The 20,622-nt window shown below is 33.8% G+C and overlaps 1 protein-coding gene across 1 annotated transcript in view; it reads left to right on the top strand.

Moving 5' to 3' along the window:
- The window catches only part of LOC145670202 (nose resistant to fluoxetine protein 6-like), a 143,750-nt gene that overhangs the window by 86,504 nt on the left and 36,624 nt on the right, over positions 1-20,622 (top strand). Inside the window, exons 6-9 of the mRNA XM_081738580.1 lie at positions 3,166-3,326; positions 4,903-5,071; positions 16,220-16,410; positions 18,116-18,257. Coding sequence (XP_081594706.1) covers positions 3,166-3,326; positions 4,903-5,071; positions 16,220-16,410; positions 18,116-18,257 — 663 coding nt within the window. The remainder of the gene's footprint in view (positions 1-3,165; positions 3,327-4,902; positions 5,072-16,219; positions 16,411-18,115; positions 18,258-20,622) is intronic.

The raw sequence follows: 20,622 nt of genomic DNA, 5'->3' as shown, positions 1-20,622 counted from the left end.
TAACAAGTTCCTTCTCATTGAAGGTGGAAATAAGTTTTTTTTTTAATTTTTTTAACAAATGTAGAAGGAAAATAAAAAATAAAGATAACAGAGCTAGTTGCACTAGCATTGCAAATTGATAAATTGACATAGAAGCTCCATATTGAATTCTATAAAAAGGATTACACCTTTCCTCTGCAGGTGTATTTGTTTTATCTTTTGCTATCATAATAGATTATTATTTAAAGGGGGAAAAACAGACACAACGAGATAGTATTTGTAGTGTTTAGGTCTTTCTAAGTGTGAGTGCACTTTTCCTCCCCTTCGTTCTTCATGACGGGGCAGCATCAGGGGCGTCATTTCAGACTTCGCTTGGAGAGGGCAAGAGTACCACCGACATAAGACTTTCACGTTTTGTACTAGTATATTAGTATACAATCGATTAAAGTATATGTATTCCTCAAACGCTTATGGGGGGGCAATTGTCCCCTCCGGCCCTCCCTAAATGACGTCCCTGGGCAGCATACTTAACATCATGGCTTTTAAGATTTGTCCTTTCTTGAGAAAGTAGGGTGGCAAATGATGCTGTTGCAAGGGGAGGCAAATTGCCTAGGGCCGTCCCTGGGTTTGATACACTAACAAATCAGGTAACTTAATTTGATGTTCCCATAGCGACGTTCAAATAAAATAGTTTCTTTTTGCAATTCTCTCACGCCTCTACATTGTTGATGAGCTGTTTCCATACAACCGACTGATACACTCAATCCAGTTAACCAGGATGGTCATACGGTAGTGGAGATAAGTGATTTGTTTTTTCACTTGTAACTAGTGAAATGCCATGTGCAGTATACCTTCCATAATGCGGTTAATTGGTTCCAGGAAAGTTCTACACTGTGCAAAGCCGCTTTGTTCCGGGTATATTTACAATATTCATAACAAGAATCTAACTGAACGTTGCAGAAAATTTTATTTTAAACTTACAGAAGTTGTAAAAGAAAATAAGTACATAATTATTTCTTCAATGTAAATTAAATTTTCAAATGTTACGTTCTACGATTGCGTCCTGTAGTTTAGAAGCTACGAATAAAGAGAACGTTAAAAACTAAATTGATGAAATGAAAGTGTGGGAGCAAACAGGAGAATCTCGAGAAAATCCATGGACACCATGTTGTCCTCTCCAAACTCGCTTGATCCGGAATCGAACCCGGGATCAGACTAGAGTTGAGCGCTCTAGTACTAAGCCACGTGCCTCCATTCTTTAATTAATAGACAAGGCCTTATTTAACATTTTTGCCATCCCGGCCCATTGGAAAATCCCGCTCCTTTATATCAATATTTACCGCCAAATTTCCTTGGAGTATGAAAAAATACTGGTCTGAGAAAAGTTTCTGCCCCTAAAATTGCATCCCGACCATGCATAAATACCATTCGTAAATACGGCCCTGACTCGAGGTAATATCAACATATCAAAGCCAATACTCGACTTGACTTATACTGTATTTCCATCTAAACATACATTCGTGCTTTTTACTGCTATTTTTTAAACAATTTGAATTGGTAATATTGCATTGGAAATTGTTTCAGAGTGTCTAAGTTTTGTTTAGTGTGTTTATAATATGACGAAAAGATAGAAAGTTAAAATTGCACAAGTTTAAAAGTGATTGTACAATACTACTACTACTACTACTACTACTACTACTACTACTACTACTACTACTGCTACTACTACTACTACTACTACTACTACTACTACTACTACTACTACTACTACTACTACTAATAATAATAATAATAATAATAATAATAATAATAATAATAATAATAGAAAATATGAATACCTCATTACATACCGTACTTTGCACACCAGGGGTTACTTTGCACAAAGTATGAAAAGAGTTTCACAGTCCTCTGTCGGCAAAACCATGAACAGTAAAGAGGAAGTTTCAACTGCCACCGTAAGATAAAACATTTAACTGTAATTTGATGGTTAACATCAGTTTTAATTCACGGGAGTTCGTTGTTGTAGAGGCATGGGAAGCAGTCACTGTAAAGGCCGGCAAAATTTGAAAGATATCACATTTCCGATTACAAGAATTTCCGTCAAAGTTAAGTCAGTTTCGTAGAATACTACTGTGTATAATGGGACTTTGATGTAATAGTTGAAATTGAAATGTGAAATGTTTTTAAGTCATAAAAAAGGTAAAACTGAGAGAATTTGCTTTTATTCTGTACTCGGGGTTTGTTTGCACCGGTCCAAAATACAGCTTAGACTCTAGATAGGAAATTATTACTACTGGAACCTCCTGCATTCTAAATTTAGGTAAATTTCGTATTTAGGTAGATGCCAGAGTGAATTTCTAGTTGGAAAATAAATTATGAACAGTGGCGGATCCAGAAAGTAGTTTGAGAGGAGCTTCACTCACAAAGGCTTTTTTTTTTTTTTTTTTTTTTTTTTTTTTAGAAATCACTAGACTTTTGGGGTCTTGCAGCTTATATGCATAGAAATGACTAAGATTAAATTTAAAAAAAAATCATACAATTTGAGTGGACTTCACCCTGAAAGTCCCAAACGCCGTAAATCTTCCCCTGATTACGGTTGGGATGATATTCTTGGACATAAGGAATAACCAAGGCAAATCAGTTCAGGGATTTTTTTTCTGTTCCTGAGTTGGCATTTTTTGTGGGACACATGCTAAACTATTAGAATGTGGTTTCTGTGCCGGCGCCAGAAAATACGTCTTTTTAAAAAAATCAAATATCGATAATTCAAACTAAGTACTGATACCGGTACCATCATTCTAATATTAATATTTGTAGACTCCATGCAGTTTTGTGTAGAAAGTAAAATGTATAAATGCTGAAAGGAACACATTGCACAGCAATGTTATGTTCGTATGTTGAACAAACTTTTTTCCTATGTTATGCCCAAAGTTTATATTTCAATAACTATGGTCATACTGAATGTTTACTAGTGGACTTGCACTAATGCTTTCCTTATATATCTAGCTATTATATGTTTAAAATACAGTGTTCTAAATCATTGCGTTTGTAAAGTTACACACGATTTTCTTTAAAATTCCTTAAATCTTGTGCAAAGTAATCCCGTCTTACGGTACGCTTATTGTTTAATACATTAATGTCAATACATTATTTAAAATATATTAATGTAAACATTTTCCGTTTCAGTCTTACAAGGAGTTAAGTGGTATTATCGTCTTAAATGGGACTTTGATCGTAGACACGTTCTTCACAATCAGTGGATTTTTGTGTTGCTATATTTTGCTGAAGCAGTTGGACAGACAGAAAACACTGAATATTCCGTTGCTCTACTTACATCGTTACTTAAGGTATTTATTTGTTTCTTATTTCTTAACAGTATGACGATCTCACCCCGTGCCTGTGAAACTATAGTAGTATTTCATTATGTATAAGTTATATGGTTTTGTTTCCCAGAAACAAGATCAGGAGGTTTGTGGAATGGAAGGCACGATCTTTCCACTCAAAGCTCATAGATTTTACCATACTACGGGATATTCTGAAATCTGAAGTATGTTATGTGAAACTCGATCTGGGATCTCGATGACTTCCACGAAATGATAACCACTGCTATGATTTTTCACCATATTTTCTGAGTGTACAGAGTTTTCATATTGTTAATAAAAAAAACAAGAATTTAGAAAGTTGTTACATAGTACAACGCAGAGATACTATGTAAGTACTAGCCGTAACAAACATTTCGTCTCATTTTTAAACAGATTCCTCAGAGTTTTACATTGTGCATTAGCAGTAAATAAAACCTGGACACTAGTGTGATCCTCAGTCAAATAAACAGTTATACAATAACACTATCAAAGTTAACTCAGACACAAGAAGACTGAACTACAAAAATCCTTTAGAAGGTGATGATCAATCATCTAGAGTTCAAATGGTAGGCTATTTTCTTCACTGATTACATGAGGCAAGATTCTACATTGAGCACCAATTATTACTGCGATCTTGTTTGCAAACTTTGACCTGCCATCAGAACGAAGCAACGTGGAAAACTTGCAAAAGGAGTCTTATTCTTGCAAGAGAACAGTCCAGTTCATACAGTTTACCGAATAGTTCTGATGGTCATAACCGACAATTGGTATCCTTACTTAGCACATCAGACTATATGTGTTCCCAAAATTGATAATGGAACTCAAAAGCAAGTATTTTCAGGACGACGATGCAGTAGCTGACGCTGTGAGCAGTGGGTTTGAAACCAAAGACATTTATGTTATTTATATATATATATAGGTTAAATTTGGTGGGTAATTGTCGTAAAAAAAAAAAAACATTGCTCTAGGAAGAATATGTTGGGTAATCTAGTGTTGACCCTGACCTATTTGCATTCAATCTCTGTTACATAGAACCTTACATTTTCCTCCTTGAAAGTGACGTAAAAAATGTTGTATAAGCTCAGAAGATGACTACAAAAAACATCATTAATAGAAACTTCCATTTTGTATATATACTATATATTAATGACAAAGTTGGTGTTGTCTTATATGTAGTATTCGCAGTGATGAGCAAATACAATACAGCATCCTTAACCGTCACAGAGTATTGACAAATACCGTTGTTGACTTCTAGCCACACGTAAAATCTTGCATTCTACCTATTTTTATTATTATTATTAGTTAACCTGCCCGAATTAAGTGAAGTCCAACTCATAGGGGCCTGGATTAACGAGATTTTATTGTAGTTCTATATTTTGACTTTGTATTTTGTGCTTTTATATTATACATCCACTGCATATTTTAAGTGTGATTGTAAATGTGGTATTGTGAGGTATAAGCACTCAAAATCCTATTCTAGTATTTCTGTCAAATTCTACATTAAGTGCACTTTTACACAGTTATATGTTGAATGGTAATATTATTTAATCTAATGTTTCAGACTTACACCAGCCTACATTGCGGTGATTGCAATTAAAACGGCCTGGTTGTACAACCTTGGAGATGGACCGCTGTGGGAAAAAGTTGTAGGCGGAGAAAGACAACACTGCATTAATAATTGGTGGACTAACATTTTCTATATCAACAACCACATCAATCCAGATAAACCAGTAAAGTATTAATCTGACTTTTTCCAAGTAGATTAGATTAAGAGATTTAAGATAAAAGTTATCAGATAATTTGTTTTCAGTATGAAAATCATTATTAATTAAATGAGATACGTGGGTCGTTCAATATATGTTTCCCTCTGCTATACAATATCTATCTTTTAATATACATTTGTAAACTATACAATACATACATGTGTACGTGGGTCCTTCCACACCTCTCCACATAATTCCCGTTGAGATTCAGGCATTCGCCTGACTAGGGATGATACCATACCGGGACCAAGTACCTGGGAAAAACCTATATATCGTCTGAAAGCTCTTGCCATGAGAAGTACGAAACCGTTTTCAAATCACGGACAAACCTGGAAGATGGGGACACTCACACTATCTTTTCCATTGTTCAATGCTGTTTCTATCACTTTTGTCATATATTCGTTCAATGACATTCACGCCACTTTCAACATTGTGATGTTTACACTTGTTGGCAACACTGACAACCTAGAATGGTTGGGAGACGGCCACACTCAACATCTTTTTGCTATAGTTCGTGTGATGTTTCTGCAAAGCTTGGTGTATAAACGTCTCATCGTACGGAAAGTGTTATACAATTTCTTATTTTTATACTTGGTTGGCAACACTGATAAACTGGGGTCGTTGGAAGAGGAATATGTCCGAAGTATATTTTATCTAGTGACGAATGATGTTTATATGCCGCGTTTTCATATATATACATCTAGTGGTACAGAAACCATCTGCCACGTTGTATTTACAATTCATTGGCAACACTGATGAAAAGGGTACGTTTGGGTGTAAAGTGATATTATCAAACCCTTACCCGAGTTACATTCTAGCAGTGAGTCAAACAGGAACATGATGAGCTCAGGGGTTTATGTGTGATGCATCGTAATATTCATTTTTATTTCTGTCGAATATACCATACATAGAGTCACAAACACCAACAAACTGACCCCATATAGGGTCAGTTTGCGGGTTTGCCCATGATTTGAAAACGGTTTCGTACTTCTCATGGCAAGGGCTTTCAGACGATATATAGGTTTTCCCCAGGTACTTGGTCCCGGTATGGAATCATCCCTAGTGAGTGTTAAAGTCTGCATTGCAAGGTGAAAATTGCGAAACAGATAAAGAAATGAAGCGAAAAGTGAAGAGAGGTCTAAATAGCTGGAACCTTGATTTTTTGCAAATAGTTTCGACAAATTAGTGCAATGGTGAGACAAATACCTGAACCTCAATGGGGATTATTTGGAGAAGTGAGGAAGGATCCACCTACACATGTATGTATAGTTTACAAATGAATCTTTCAAAATAAATATTTTACAGCTTAGGGAAACTTATGTATTGAACGACCCACGTAATATCATTAATATTTTGTTTGTACCCTATAAGCTAAGCTTTCATGTAGTATAGAAATTTAAGTATCTGACAATTACAGCATCTGCTTACGACAGAAATGAGTCGAGAAATAAGGTTTTCTCGTCTCAACTCGTTGTTTTGTTTCCATTTTCGAAGATTTCTTTCTCGTCTCGTCTCTCGGGATGATTCTCGGAAAGATTTTCTAGATGTTTCGTTTTGAAAATTTATGTACAAAATGTATGCCTTGATATTTTTTCTTAATTTCATCTAGAAGATATCAGAATCCTTCCACGTTACGAGAAGTCCACTAAGGGTGTGATGTAACCAGTGCAGTACATAAAGGGAGGTTTCGGGGTTATAACTCCTTGAGCAAGATGATATGCAAAAAATAAGCATTTACCACGTTAAGATATAGTACATACATACACCTGAAATTATATAAACGTGGGAGCTTGCCCCTTATCCTTGGTGAACTTCTGCGTACGCCACTGAATAGTTTAACTTTTTTCATACGCTAAGCATTAAAATATGTAAAATAAAAATGAAATAATAACTGTTAGAATTTGAATGCAACGCTGTTCCATATAATAATCTCTGTTAAGAAATATGTCTAATATGAAGATTCTAGCTCATATTTACACGCATTAGACAATAATTTTAAAACAAGTGCAAATTAAAAATCATTAAAAGAGCACTAGTCATCAGTATCAGGCATTGAAGATATGCCCGGACCACCGCCTAATGTCTATATTTTTCAATATGTTGACGACACTGCATTTTTATCACTTGGGAAAACTATGCTTCAGATCAGCAGAAGCTTACAGCTGACACTCGACAATTTTCTTACGGGTGCAGGAAGTGGAAATTAACTGTCAATTTCGAGAAAACGCAGGCACTCGTTTTCCTTCCATCTAAATGCAGAACTAAAGTTCGTCGAAATCCTGCTAATCTTCACTTTCAGTTCACGGGTGTTTCCTTCAACCAACTGCCTCTCCTATCTATCTTGGTGTAATATTCGATCCCAAACTCACTTGGAAGCCTCAATTTCAGAAATTGACTCCAAAAACATTAACTAGATTAAATCTTCTACGTCGGCTTACGGGCACGACTTGGAGACTGAATGCGGATGTTTCATTAAAGACATACAAGTTTTTTCTCTGACCTCTTCTCACTTTTGGTCACACTGCTTCATGCCACGCTTCTCCTAAACTCTACAAAAAGTTTCCTGTTATGGAACGCCATGTTATTTGCCTGACCTATCGGATTCACTTACCTTATCCAAATTACATGACCCACGAACACATAGACTCTCTAACCATTTTCAATACTTTCGCTGTACTACGGACTATTTACATATAATCCCGTATTACAAATGCTCATCCAACGTATCTTGACACCTTACAGATGTTCCGTCTTGCAAACAACACTCTCCGCTTCACATACTCATCACTTTCTTTGTTCACACAATAAACCGAGAAGTCGTCTACCTAATATTTTCCCATTTTAGCATGTGCTCTCAACTTCCATTCTCTATCTATGAAGTACATTGACGTTACAATCACATTGGGAATATTAGTTGAGACTAGAGATGCAAAAAAGCCGGCTTTTTTGAATCGATGGTTTTTTTCAGATAAAAAGCCGGCTTTTTTGGAAAAAAAACGAGGATTTTGGAAATTTTGGCTTTTTTCATTTTCATGATTTTTCTATCTAAATAGCTTTCTTATAGTATATTCTATAGTTAGCAAGAATTCCATGACCTAAATGCGATATTTTGCTCTGAAATTCACCATCAAGATGGATGGAGCACATATTTTACGAATTAAAGCTAACATGAAGAATGTAGTATTTGAGGGCAATTTTAGAGGCTATTTAACTTTATTTTAACATTTGAGTTATCGACATCTTTTTTCTTCTCTAGATCATTTTAGTTTGATATCCGTGTTTCATTTCTAAGAGCTTTTAGTACTCTAGCTTCTAGCGCAAAAGTTAAACTTGCCCGTTTTTCTATTTATCCGTCAAAGCGTACGTTTTTCAATATATCCGTCAAACCGTACTTCCACATTTCTGTTATACTGTAGCTGTGAAGTGATTTACCAATAATTTTCCGGATACAACCTTGAATACCAATTTATACAAATAATCAGTAGCGGATTTAGAAAAGTACTTTAGGAGGGTTTTTTCTAATTGTTTCGTTTCCTAAAAAATCCTAACTTTATTTGGGAGGTGCTTAAAATTTATGAGTACAGGCATAACTAATATTTCGTTTCGTTTATATGTTTAGCAATAATCTTCCGGATACAACCTTAAAAATCATTTTATACTGGGAATTAGTGGCGGATTTAGAAAAATATTTTGGGAAGGGTTTTTTTCTTACTAATGTTCAGTTTTTCTAAACATTCGTAATTTTTATTTGACGGGAGCTTAAAGTTTATGTGTAAAGGCATAACTAACAGATATTTCGTTTGTTGCAGACATTCCGTAACTTTGGGGATAGGGGTGTTCGATAAGGCTGAAGACCTATCGAACTTCGGGACTGAAAATTTATCGAGTTGTCATCGGTTACTCGAGACCGTTAGAGTATCTGAAATTATCGAAGTTTCGGGTATTATCGAAATTTCGGGTATTATCGAAATTTCGAGCATTATCGACATTTCGAGTATTATCGAAGTTTCGGGTATTATCAAAAGTAGTGATGAACAGTTCGGTTCCTTCACCTCTCCAATGATTTCTTCTTGTAGCCAAACTAGTCAAACAACTTTTTTCATCTGATAAATTATTGCAAAGTTGTATTGGTCGAAATCATATGTAAAATTATTTTTCTGCCTGCCCCGTTATTGGCGCAATCGGCAAAGTGACTATTAGTAGACTAACGTTGTCTTGGATTCCAATTCCATTCGAGTGATGCATGTTTTCTCTTCCTCTTTCTCTCTTCTGACAGACTGCTTAAACCTTGTACAGATCTGTGAGGAAAAAACTTTTCCTTCACTACATTGCTAAGGAGAGAAGTTATATAATGAACACTCTGCATATATGTAATACATATTATATACAACTATGATAACCTCGAATACATCGTTCCTTTCGAACACACCGATAATCCCGAACTTTTCTAAATATTCAAGCGACTCGACAAATGCGATCATATTGATATATTTCTGTATTTGCTGCTTTCAAACAATTCGAGATTCTCGAACATTTCGAGAGTCTCAAACATTTCGGGAGTCTGGAAAGTTCGATAATTCGATAAAATTAAAATTCTTTATCGATGAAACGGTTTTGAAATGTTATCGAATTGTTATCGATTACCCGATTATCGGAACAGCTCTATTTGGGGAACGGGCTTCAGTCCGAAAGACCGCCCCCCTAACCTTCGCAAAACCGTCACTGCTGGTAATTAGTAATAATAACGATTTAAAAACAATAAGAAAGGAAGTCGGCCAACTCACAGTACACGCACTATTTCTACATTCACAGATGGAATGAAGGAAAGCTTTGTCAGAATGATCGAATGCTGGGTTGAATCCCGGACTTCCGGATAGAAGCGCAAAAGCTAATCACTCAGTCATGTTTGTTGTGCAGTTGTATTTAGCTTAACTTAAATATATTCCGTAGTCCTTTTTTTTGGGGGGGGGGTTCCGTAATGATATGTTGAATCCCTCTTGTTAAAAATTCAGAAAACTTGAGCATTGGGTAAACCGTGATGGTGGTTATATAAAACTTAACTGCAGAATTTCAAGAATATACAGAACCAAAAGCTCCAGATGTGCAGCCTTTAAGTGTATCATATAAATCTACAGTAAGTATTTCTCTTATGTTTTATTTTAATTTTATTTTGTTTCAAAAAGAGGGTATGGAATATTTTGAAGTAAAAATACTACGATATTACATGAACTAATAATTGTTTCCAAGATTAAGCCTAATAGTATCTACAAAACGATATAACATGAATTAATAATTGTTTCCAAGATTAAAGCAGATGGTATCTACAAAACGATATTATATGAACTAATAATTGTTTCCAAGATTAAAGCAGATGGTATCTACAAAACGATATTACATGAACTAATAATTGTTTCCAAGATTGAGCTTAATGTACAATACTGACCCAAATATACTGAACTTTGATTTTTATGGTGCAAGGAATTCCTTGAGCTACATTCAACTTAATTTAGAACTCGTTTACATAAACCGTTATTTAAACTTCGTTGGTTCATACTGCCGTAAAGTCTCACGGAAGTTTTCAGTTTCGAAGGGTGCCATACTTTTCGAACATCATCTCATCATTATTTCATTCATTTACATCTTCGTTTAGGCTTCGGGCCTCGGCTACTTCATTACGATGGTGGACTCTGGAAACATTATAGGACAATGGACTCTGAGTCGACATACGGAATTGCCTCCTACACTTTCAAAGCACTTCACTTGTATAGACTGTACCTATTGAATCTTCTAGTCGCACTCGGCACTTTTCTTGAGGAAGTCAACTAATAGCGACTTCATCCCGAGAGAGACATCCATCTAATGAATCCATACAGTCAATGAAATCCATACGATCACGATTCACAATGATGTCAATGGACATCGAGGTCAATCCGCAGCACGATACTGCAACGCGGCTATAAGATACTTTCTCGACACGATCAACTCTTTATCCTCTTTATCATTCCATACTTATAGATCATGGCACAAGTTTCACGAAGTCTGAAATGGTCTTTCTGCAAATCATGAAATATGTTCCTCGGGTACTGAATACTCTTGTCCAAATTGTTTCCACTAGTAACACCAACAATCTAAAATCGAAAGATCCAAATTTTTCAATTACTGTTCGCAATAAAATCTCCTTCGAATTTTCGGTAAGTGCGCTAAACTCGTGAAACTGATGGACAAACGAAAAAAGCAACCTGCACCACTTCAAAAAACCACCATTTCTATTGGTTGTCATTAGAGGTGTCTTCCCCTTTACTGCACAATTTCAAGAGAAATTAAAACAAGATTGAATTTCTGTTGATAAGTAAATTCGCATTCGAAATAATAATGATCTGTCCCACATGGTCAGCATTCTTTCTAAGCAACAGGATAGTATTGATTACCTGCCACGATTTTTTGCACCCATGTATAAGAAAATAGATCGTGTTAAAACACCAAAAAATTAAGGATCATACCATCTCTTTGCGATACAACGATCATGCCACAGCTAATTGTTCAAATACATCTAAATATGGATACTACTCGAGTCTACATGAAACCGAAGCATGTCCCAACTTACAAGAACGAGCTAAACATAACACCTGTGGCAGAGGGTTTCACCTACACATAGATATCGCTGCAAAAGCTAAACTAGAAGCTCCCTCGTGGCTAAACAGTTAGCGTACGCGCCTTTGACATAGAAGATCCTGGTTCGATTCCCGATGGTAGTTCTTGCAATTCGGAACCCACGTTAAGCTGTAAGTCCACGTCGTATATAAATCCAATTAAATCCAGTCTACAGCCGTACTTTGTTTACGATTACAATGAAACAAGAAACATTCTCTACAAAATGTTAAAATAGAAACACATGTATTCGATAGGGATGGCCACAAAGTTTCGGTTCCGGCGGAACGGGTTCTGCGAGGAACCAGTTCTTGGAGATACGATTTTAGAACCTGTTCCGGAACCGGTTCCAGACCTGGATCCGAAAACCCGGTACCAGAACTGGATCTTAGGAACCGGTTCCAGACCTGGATCTAAAAACCCGCTTCCAGAACCGGATCTTAAAAACTGGTTCCAAACTTGGATCCGAAAACCCGGTTCTAGAACCGGATCTTAGGAACCGGTTCCAGACCTGGATCCGAAAACCCGGCTCCAGAACCGGATCTTGGGAATCGGTTCCAGATCTGGATCCGAAAAACCAGTTCCGGAACCGGATCTTCTAGAACCGGATCTGTTCAGAGCCGAAAACCGGTTCCGTCAGGAACCGGTTCTGGCCATCCCTAGTATTCAACATGTCTATCAAACGATACCACAATTAATTTATAGACACACGTTGTTTACTGATAAAGTAAAACACACAATATGTTTTCTACAAAATGTTACAATAAAAATTTAGATATTCAATATGTCTATCATTACATACGATAACCTAAGTAATGTAGACACACCATGTAAACTGGTAATAATGAAACAAATAACATTCTGTAAAAAATGTTACAATAAATACAGACATATTCATCATGTTTATCAGATAATAAGCTAATTAATCTATAGAGGGTCATAATCTGCTGTTAACAACAAAACAAAGAGTATTTTCTACAAAATGTTACAATAGGGTTGTACATATTCAACATGACTATTAGTTGTCATCAGACATGGCATAATCAGTCGAAATGTTCACATTATTTACTTCAAATTTTATTTATTTATTTTATTTTATTTATTTATTTAACAATACCAGATACAGCTCTGAGGCCATTTTATACTGTATATCTAACAATAACAACAACAATGGAAAGGATTTGGAAAGGTATCGGCCAGGGCCTGTCTTCGTAGGTATCATCCCGGCATTTGCCTGGTAGGATTGAGGGAAACCCTGGAAAACCCCAATCAGTATGGTCGGCAGCGGAAATCGAACCCGCGACCTCCCGAATGCGAAGCCAACGCTCTATCACTTGAGCTACTTCGCTCGCTTTTGGTGAAATGCTTATGGAATTTTCACAAAATTCCCTGCAAAATTAGAAAATGATATAAAGAAATTAATTATGTTATTATCTGATGAAAATGTCGAATACACGTATATGTATTAGCTGTAACATTTTGTACAAAATATTATTTGTTTCATTGTTGGTAACAAAAGTAGTTTAGCTCCGTACGAAGTTTTGTTGGCTCTTCAGTTAATTAATTAAGACATTTAAATTGTAGGTCGACAGTAAGTGAAAAATCGAAGCATAATCATAATTATCAGTTTTCTCACAGTGTGGCTAATAACTAAAACCGGTTATTAGATAAAATGACTATTGCTTACTGTTAGAGATATGATAGAATTGAACGTACTGAATTTTATTGGGGTGTCTATGCTTCAATTTTAGCAAAATTTATATTGTCTATTTCACTCTGTATTGCATATATATTATTGCTTAAATGCCTAATACTGCCTATTATTTACATTTTCTTTGAAATTAGCATTTTATTGACATAATTCCTTAGATATCTCCTTTGAATTAAAATTTGTCAGTTCCAAGCAATTTTAAAATAATAAAAAGTAACTTATGTTTAGGCCAAGCTCAAACTCTACTCCGATATTTGGGACATCGTGAGAAATGTCAGCACATTATTGCGATTAACAAGAAAAAAAGATGAATTAAGTTGCTCAGAAATAGAAAAATGCGAATTGAATTTCATGAACATATTCTTTCCTGATTTAAATGTTCCAATTACATTTCTGGTAACAGAAGAATTGTTTTCATTTTTTAAAGTTTTGTCGATAAACGACATACGTAATTTTGGAACATAATTGACGACGTGAAAAATACCTTGATATGTTCAATTGCAATTAATAATTCCTTGACAGACTGCAAAAATATATTAAATTAAAAATATTTTATAATTTATATATTCATATGACCAATAATTTCTTTCCTCGGGCGTAAAGTGCTGAAGAAATTTTAGAACTATTGTATGTAGTAGCCTAATAAGATCCCTAATAAGATGTAAATAACTTATTTGTTAGTAGTACACGAAAATAAGTTTACTATCCTTTCTTTAAAAGAAGTTATCTACAAACGAAGATCAAATGTTTCTAGATTATTTTAACATTATTTATCATATAAGTTTAGTTTTTATATATCATTTCGAGTAAGATTTTAGTGTCTATTTCTTGAATTATAACTGGATATTTGCCTTCTTATCATCCATGTTTTTAATACCTAAAGATCTTGTCTCTACTAAGAACAGTTATCAATACACCACTAGAAATATATAACAAACTAAAATACTACCAAAACCTGAAAGCTCGACGTTTTGCTCAAAAACACTTTAGAAAACATTTAGAAAACTCAATAATAATAATAATAATAATAATAATAATAATAATAATAATAATAATAATAATAATAATAATAATAATAATAATAATAATAATAATAATAATAATAATAATAATAATAATAATAATAATAATAATGTGAGTAAAACAATACTTAATCTTTTCTAAATCACACAAACACAAAATATTCTACTCAGATATTTTTAATTTCTATATTAATTTAATTGCTCTCATATGTTTTTATTTAAAAATCTAGTCATACTCAATAATAACAATTCTATTCATATTCTTTTATCGCTATCGCAACTACTTATCAACTAAACTACTAGAATTTATTTATCACTTACTAAATTTTCTTAAATTACTTTCTTTTGACTACTAAGGACATTATACACTTTCTATGCGTCAATCACTAAATTTTACTCCTGAAACACACCCACAGAGAGAAAACTATTAAAATCTGAATTTCTACAAACTATGAATGGGTATATTCTTCAGTCACCAAACAAAAAAACTTGCTTATTTTTTAACTTATACAAAGATGAGTTACTCTGCCTATTTTGAAGTTAATTTCCAAGACAAATACTACTTTGGAAACTGCAGCTTGAGTGCCTAACACGTTTTAATAGTTACTTTCCAATTTCCATGATAAAACTATGAAATGAAATATTATGTTTTAGTTTAACGTCCCACGATTATGCTCTTTAGGCTAAAGAAAAAGGATGTATAATAAAATTGAATGATTTTGAAATAAAATTTTTTTGTGCTCTCTTACCGAAATAGAACCCGGAACCACTTCCACAAAAGGTGCACGCGTTAGCCACTAGATCAGTGGAGAGAACCCTAATAAAACTATAATCCCTTTCAGCACCTTTATGACCAAGGGACATGTTTGTCCATTTCTTTAACCTGTTTTAATACTATACTGGATTATATAAAATATTTCAATTATCATATGTTGGGTGTTAAAGTTACCGGGACGGAATAAATTGAGGTTGAATATAAATGAATATAACTACAAATTGCTCTATAAAACTTTCGAAAATCAACCTCTGGTTTCGCATAATTTTTACCAGGTACTCGTGGATTTATTATGTATACAGAAAGCACAACTATTAACGTACAAAAAATTACCATTGCTAACACTATGCAAAGAATAAAAAAATTAAAAATATCTAAGGTACAGCTGTTTATGTTTATTTGTTTTGAAAAATTCCCTTATTGGCCATAGGGACATATTTGACCCAAACCATATCAAGTGGCGGTTTTAACTGGTAGGCCAGGTATGCACCAGTAAAAATTTTGAAAAATATATAAACGCTAAAAGATACAATAAGGAGTAAATATATTTTCCACTATTTATATTAATGATAGATAATTATTTAACAAATAGCATCAACCACTACTGTAAAAGTAATTTCCTACTGTCATTAATCAATCAAATGTGTATATGTATTCATAAGCGTTTGAGCGGGCCTACCAAAAATTAAAATCCAAAAGCCGTCCCTTACCATATCTAGGTAACCTTTAAGGTGATCTACTCGCGATGACAATCTTTGTAATATCCATCTCAGTTTCAGCCTAAATAGTTAAAAAAAAAAAAAAAAAAAACTTTTCTCTTTGATTACAATTCTTATGGTCCTGAAAGGCTTAAATGATGATTTTAAAAGAATGTTTCACTTTTGAGCAGGGTTGTAGTAGATTCTACAAACCATATGTCTGAACAAAAGCATTAATATTTGTCCGATTTTTGTTTCTAGTGTATTGATCCAGCATGGTATTTGGCTTGCGATACTCAATTGTTTCTAGTTGCACCATTTATTGTTTATGCTGTTTGGAAATGGAGAAGAGGAAAATTTATTTTGGGCTTTCTCATATTGTTGTCTTTCCTTATACCTTTTGGAATTACATACATATGGAAATTAGACGCTACAGTCATACCAGATCCTTCGTAAGTAAACAAACTTTACCTTAACTAAAAAGTACAATGTACTTTTGGTTAGATAGATTGCTTTAGATTCTAACTGAAAAGGAGAAACTTCAAGTTTAATTATACCTGATTACCTATAAAAACAAATAATATAGAATATAATTCTTGTAATCGTATTTTTGATATTTTTACTTTTACTAATTACAAAGTGTTAATTTTCTCTTCTGGTTATATATATATATAAGCATTTTTCAAACTGTAATACGCGTATGGCACGTGATACTCCCGTTCTGCCCTTGTAGTCCTCTTGCATTGAACATTAGTCCTTAAAAACAGAAAAAATGAAATTCAAGTGAATTTTGTATCACACTCTAGTAGAGGATCCCAAGTAGGTATAGATTATATAGATTATAGATTTTAAAATTTACTGAAAATAAATATTATACAAATTCTAATAGCCTATATAGATGTATTATTATAAAATTATTGATATCCTTCAACTATTTTTTCCTTTAAAAAAGTAATACCGCACTTCTGCAAAGTAAGCAATCACATCTCCAGTAACTCTAAGTTTGCCCTTAATTTTCCTTGATAAATTAACCTTAGAAATCCTTTCCGTATATGGCTTTGTCAAGTGTAAATTTCAAGTCACGCTTAGAGTCCAGATGGCTTTAGATAGACTTAACCTTAGAAATCCTTTCCGTATATGGCTTTGTCAAGTGTAAATTTCAAGTCACGCTTGGAATCCAGATAGCTTTAGCGTATAAACCTGTGTATGCTTAGACCAGATGTAAGAATGAAGGCTGCGCAACAATGCTTGCGTGTTAGACTTAGCCTTAGAAGGTCTCTGTGTATGGCTTTGTCAAGTGTAAATTTTAAATAATGTTTGACAGGTGTGTCAATTTAAACGAATTTTAAAGTTAGCCTTATTTATTTATTATTGTCAAGTCTGAAACAAGCTTGCAGTCGAGGAACTAGCAAGTCTGCTATACCTTTGGTTAGGTCTGAAGCCATGTAAATGCAAACTTGTGCAAGTTTACAAACTTGGTCTTGAAGGTTTGAGTAAGGCTACTGAAAGTCTAGAATGCTATTAGGGATGAATTCAAAACAATTTTTTTTCTCAATTTCATGCCCCAAAATATGGGTCCGTCTTGCTTTCACGATATATGGTATGCTGTGGAATTTTTCTTTACTGAACAGTGACGAGCTTCGATTAATCTCTAACTTTAGCTTCTTTTTCACCTACCGCTTTAACCTTGAACGTTCGCAAATTCAGTGAACCATTCCACTGATGAAGACTAAGGGAAATCAGTGCTTATTTGATTTCTAATGTAGTTTTAAAGTAAGTTCTGAAAACATACCCAGTACATGCTATAGTATATAGTATATATATTGTAATCCTTTGTTTAAAAAAATGGGAGTCGTCTTGGATTCAGAAATATGTGATATGTATATGCTTCTATTCATAGCAATCAAATTAATGGAATTTTCATTAGTACTATTTTTAAAATACATAAATTTCCTTGCGAAGAGAACAAGAGTAGTTTAGTCTGTAGAATATTCTAAATAATAGAAGTGATCCACACTTGTGAAAGTTTGAAAATCATAATATATATATGGTAATTTTATACTATTGAAAATTCACAACAATGAAAATATTGTCAGATATACATTTAAAAGAGTTCTGTAATCATTTTATTTTATTGTTAAATTTTAATTCTTACAGAAGCCTTGGAAACACAGCAATTAATACACAATACAAGTTAGTGTATGTCACAGCATACTGTCGATCAGGACCATATTTGATCGGTATGGCCTTTGCTTACTACTTATATAACTTACAACGTTCCGGTGAAAAAATACCTAAGGTAAGAATGTTAATAGTTACTATAACTAAATTATGAGGATTTTAAAACTTCATTTTCTCCTTAAGAGCTACGAGATATTAATTTGCTCTCTGTATGGGAGGCAATGTGAATAATAGTTTTTTGTTTGTTTGTTTGCTTGTTTAGGGGAAGTATGAAGTATTATTCTGTAAGTTTATTGAAGAAAAAGTTTCTATTACATCATAAAATCAATGTTGAATTTACAATATTTTAACGAAATATACATGGTACAAAGTAGTTGAGATTTTTTTTATTTGTTCTTTTTAAAACTTGCCCTCTTTTTCTAATTATACAAAGCACATTTTCCTTTAATAATAATAATAATAATAATAATAATAATAATAATAATAATAATAATAATAATAATAATAATAATAATAATAAAATAATAAATATCTTGTAACATATTTAGTATAATGAAACGTACCTTCTATTGAAGAAGGCACTTGTTATATTGAAATAATATAAATCTCGAACAAACGCTTTCGAATTTCGTTATCGTTATCAAAGTTAGTTTGTACTGTGTATATATATATATAGGTTTCATCGTTGTTGAACTTTAAACAAAATATACGTGACATATCTTCCTATTTTCACCAATAAAAAAATAAACGGAATATATGTGATTATAAGTAATTAATGACTAAAAGGCTAACGTTTATTTTGCTATAAGCTCTGTAACGTTCTCGTGATGATGTATGGCCGTCTAGAAAGATTCTAATTGAATGATGTGCAATCACCACCTTGGTTCCCATCACCGTTATTTCTAGCTTTCCATACTGTAGTTTGCTACATGTTAATTCAAGTAATTCATTAATTGCTTCAGAATGTGGGTGAACATTGAATAATTCTGTCATTACTGAGCATATAACCTGAGGGTACTCCCATTAAAGACACGTTCGTAATTATTAGACTAAACAGGAGATTTTAGTTATACTGAGAATAATAATATTAGCAAGATTTATCATGCAGAAAAGTATATTTTAAGACTTAAATCATAAATACAACCTGGTTTATTTTACATTTTTGAAAGAAGGGAAGAAAAAGTAAATGAGAGAGTTCAGAAAAATTTCAAGAACGGTAATTTCTTCCTGTGAAACGGAAAAACCTCACTGCTTTATATAGTTCACATAATGTTAACGGAGATATATGTAATTAAATAAATTAATACAGTATGTGGCAAAACAAACAATACTGAAATTCACATACAGATGACGCGCAAGTGCAATGTGGTATGAGCTGTGAGCGCCACATGTGTTCTTAATTGTGTGTGGATTAATGTAGTGTGCAATTGGCACGAAGATAATGTTACTCACAACAGAGGAGAAGGTGTTTATTGTCGAGCACTATTTCCGCTCATACGGTATGGGGCAGTATCTCATTGCAGGAAAGATGAGGGCACACGTCTACTGTATTGCTCTGGAGCTGTGACATATATGAAGATGAAGATTTCATCAGCAACATATGGCTCAAAGATGAAAGCCATGTTATCTTGATTGTTACATCAATCGACAATTGATTCTTTTTGACCCACTTTTGCATGATTTGCATGGTTTTTGCTGCACCGAAAATCTGTCGTTACAACAATGGATGTAGCAAGACGGAACTACTGCTCACACTGCGCTATCCTTCTGCCCATGAGAGTTTGGGCATCGCTTGATTTCCCGTGGAACGGATTTTCCATATCTTTCCCACTCCCCTGACCTCACGGCTCCAGATTTCTATATTTGGGGTATGCTGAACGAAGCAATTTTCCGAACAGATAATACCCTATCATTATACCAGAATTAAGAGAAAAGATTCAGTCATTTGTTTTGTCGTTCCAGCAACCCGTGTTCATTAACATGTTCATCGATCTACAGGATCGCTATGAAGAATGTATGTCATCTAATGTTCAACATTTTGAACACACGATGTACCGGCGCGATTCCTCTTAAATTTACGGTATGTATTGAGTAACATTTAGTTGGATGCATTCGACAACATTTCGTATGTTCCATTATGTTATACAACAAATAAATAAATATCAACGATGTAATTTTAGTACTGTTTGTTTTGCCGCATACTGTATTTCAAATTTCTCACCTAATAATATATTTTTTTTTTCAATATTTCGAGTGCATCATTCGAAAACTCATCCTCAGGGGAACACAATGGGTTAAATAAATCATTTCTTACAACACTATTTTCACTTTGCATGAGTGTCTGTCCCAGCAGTGCTAATTTATTAATATTAATAATATTATGTAATTTCTTTTCGATACCTGCCTTTTCCAATATGTTATGAGTTGTTCTTATTCTTGATAATAATAAATTTATGTATGCCCTAAAATAGTGCACTATCTAT

Source organism: Thermobia domestica, chromosome 14 (assembly GCF_964235325.1).
Source record: "Thermobia domestica chromosome 14, izTheDome1.hap1.1, whole genome shotgun sequence".
NCBI lineage: Eukaryota > Metazoa > Arthropoda > Insecta > Zygentoma > Lepismatidae > Thermobia > Thermobia domestica.
Note: the sequence above shows the minus strand (reverse complement) of the source record. Positions and strands in the feature narration are given on the sequence as shown.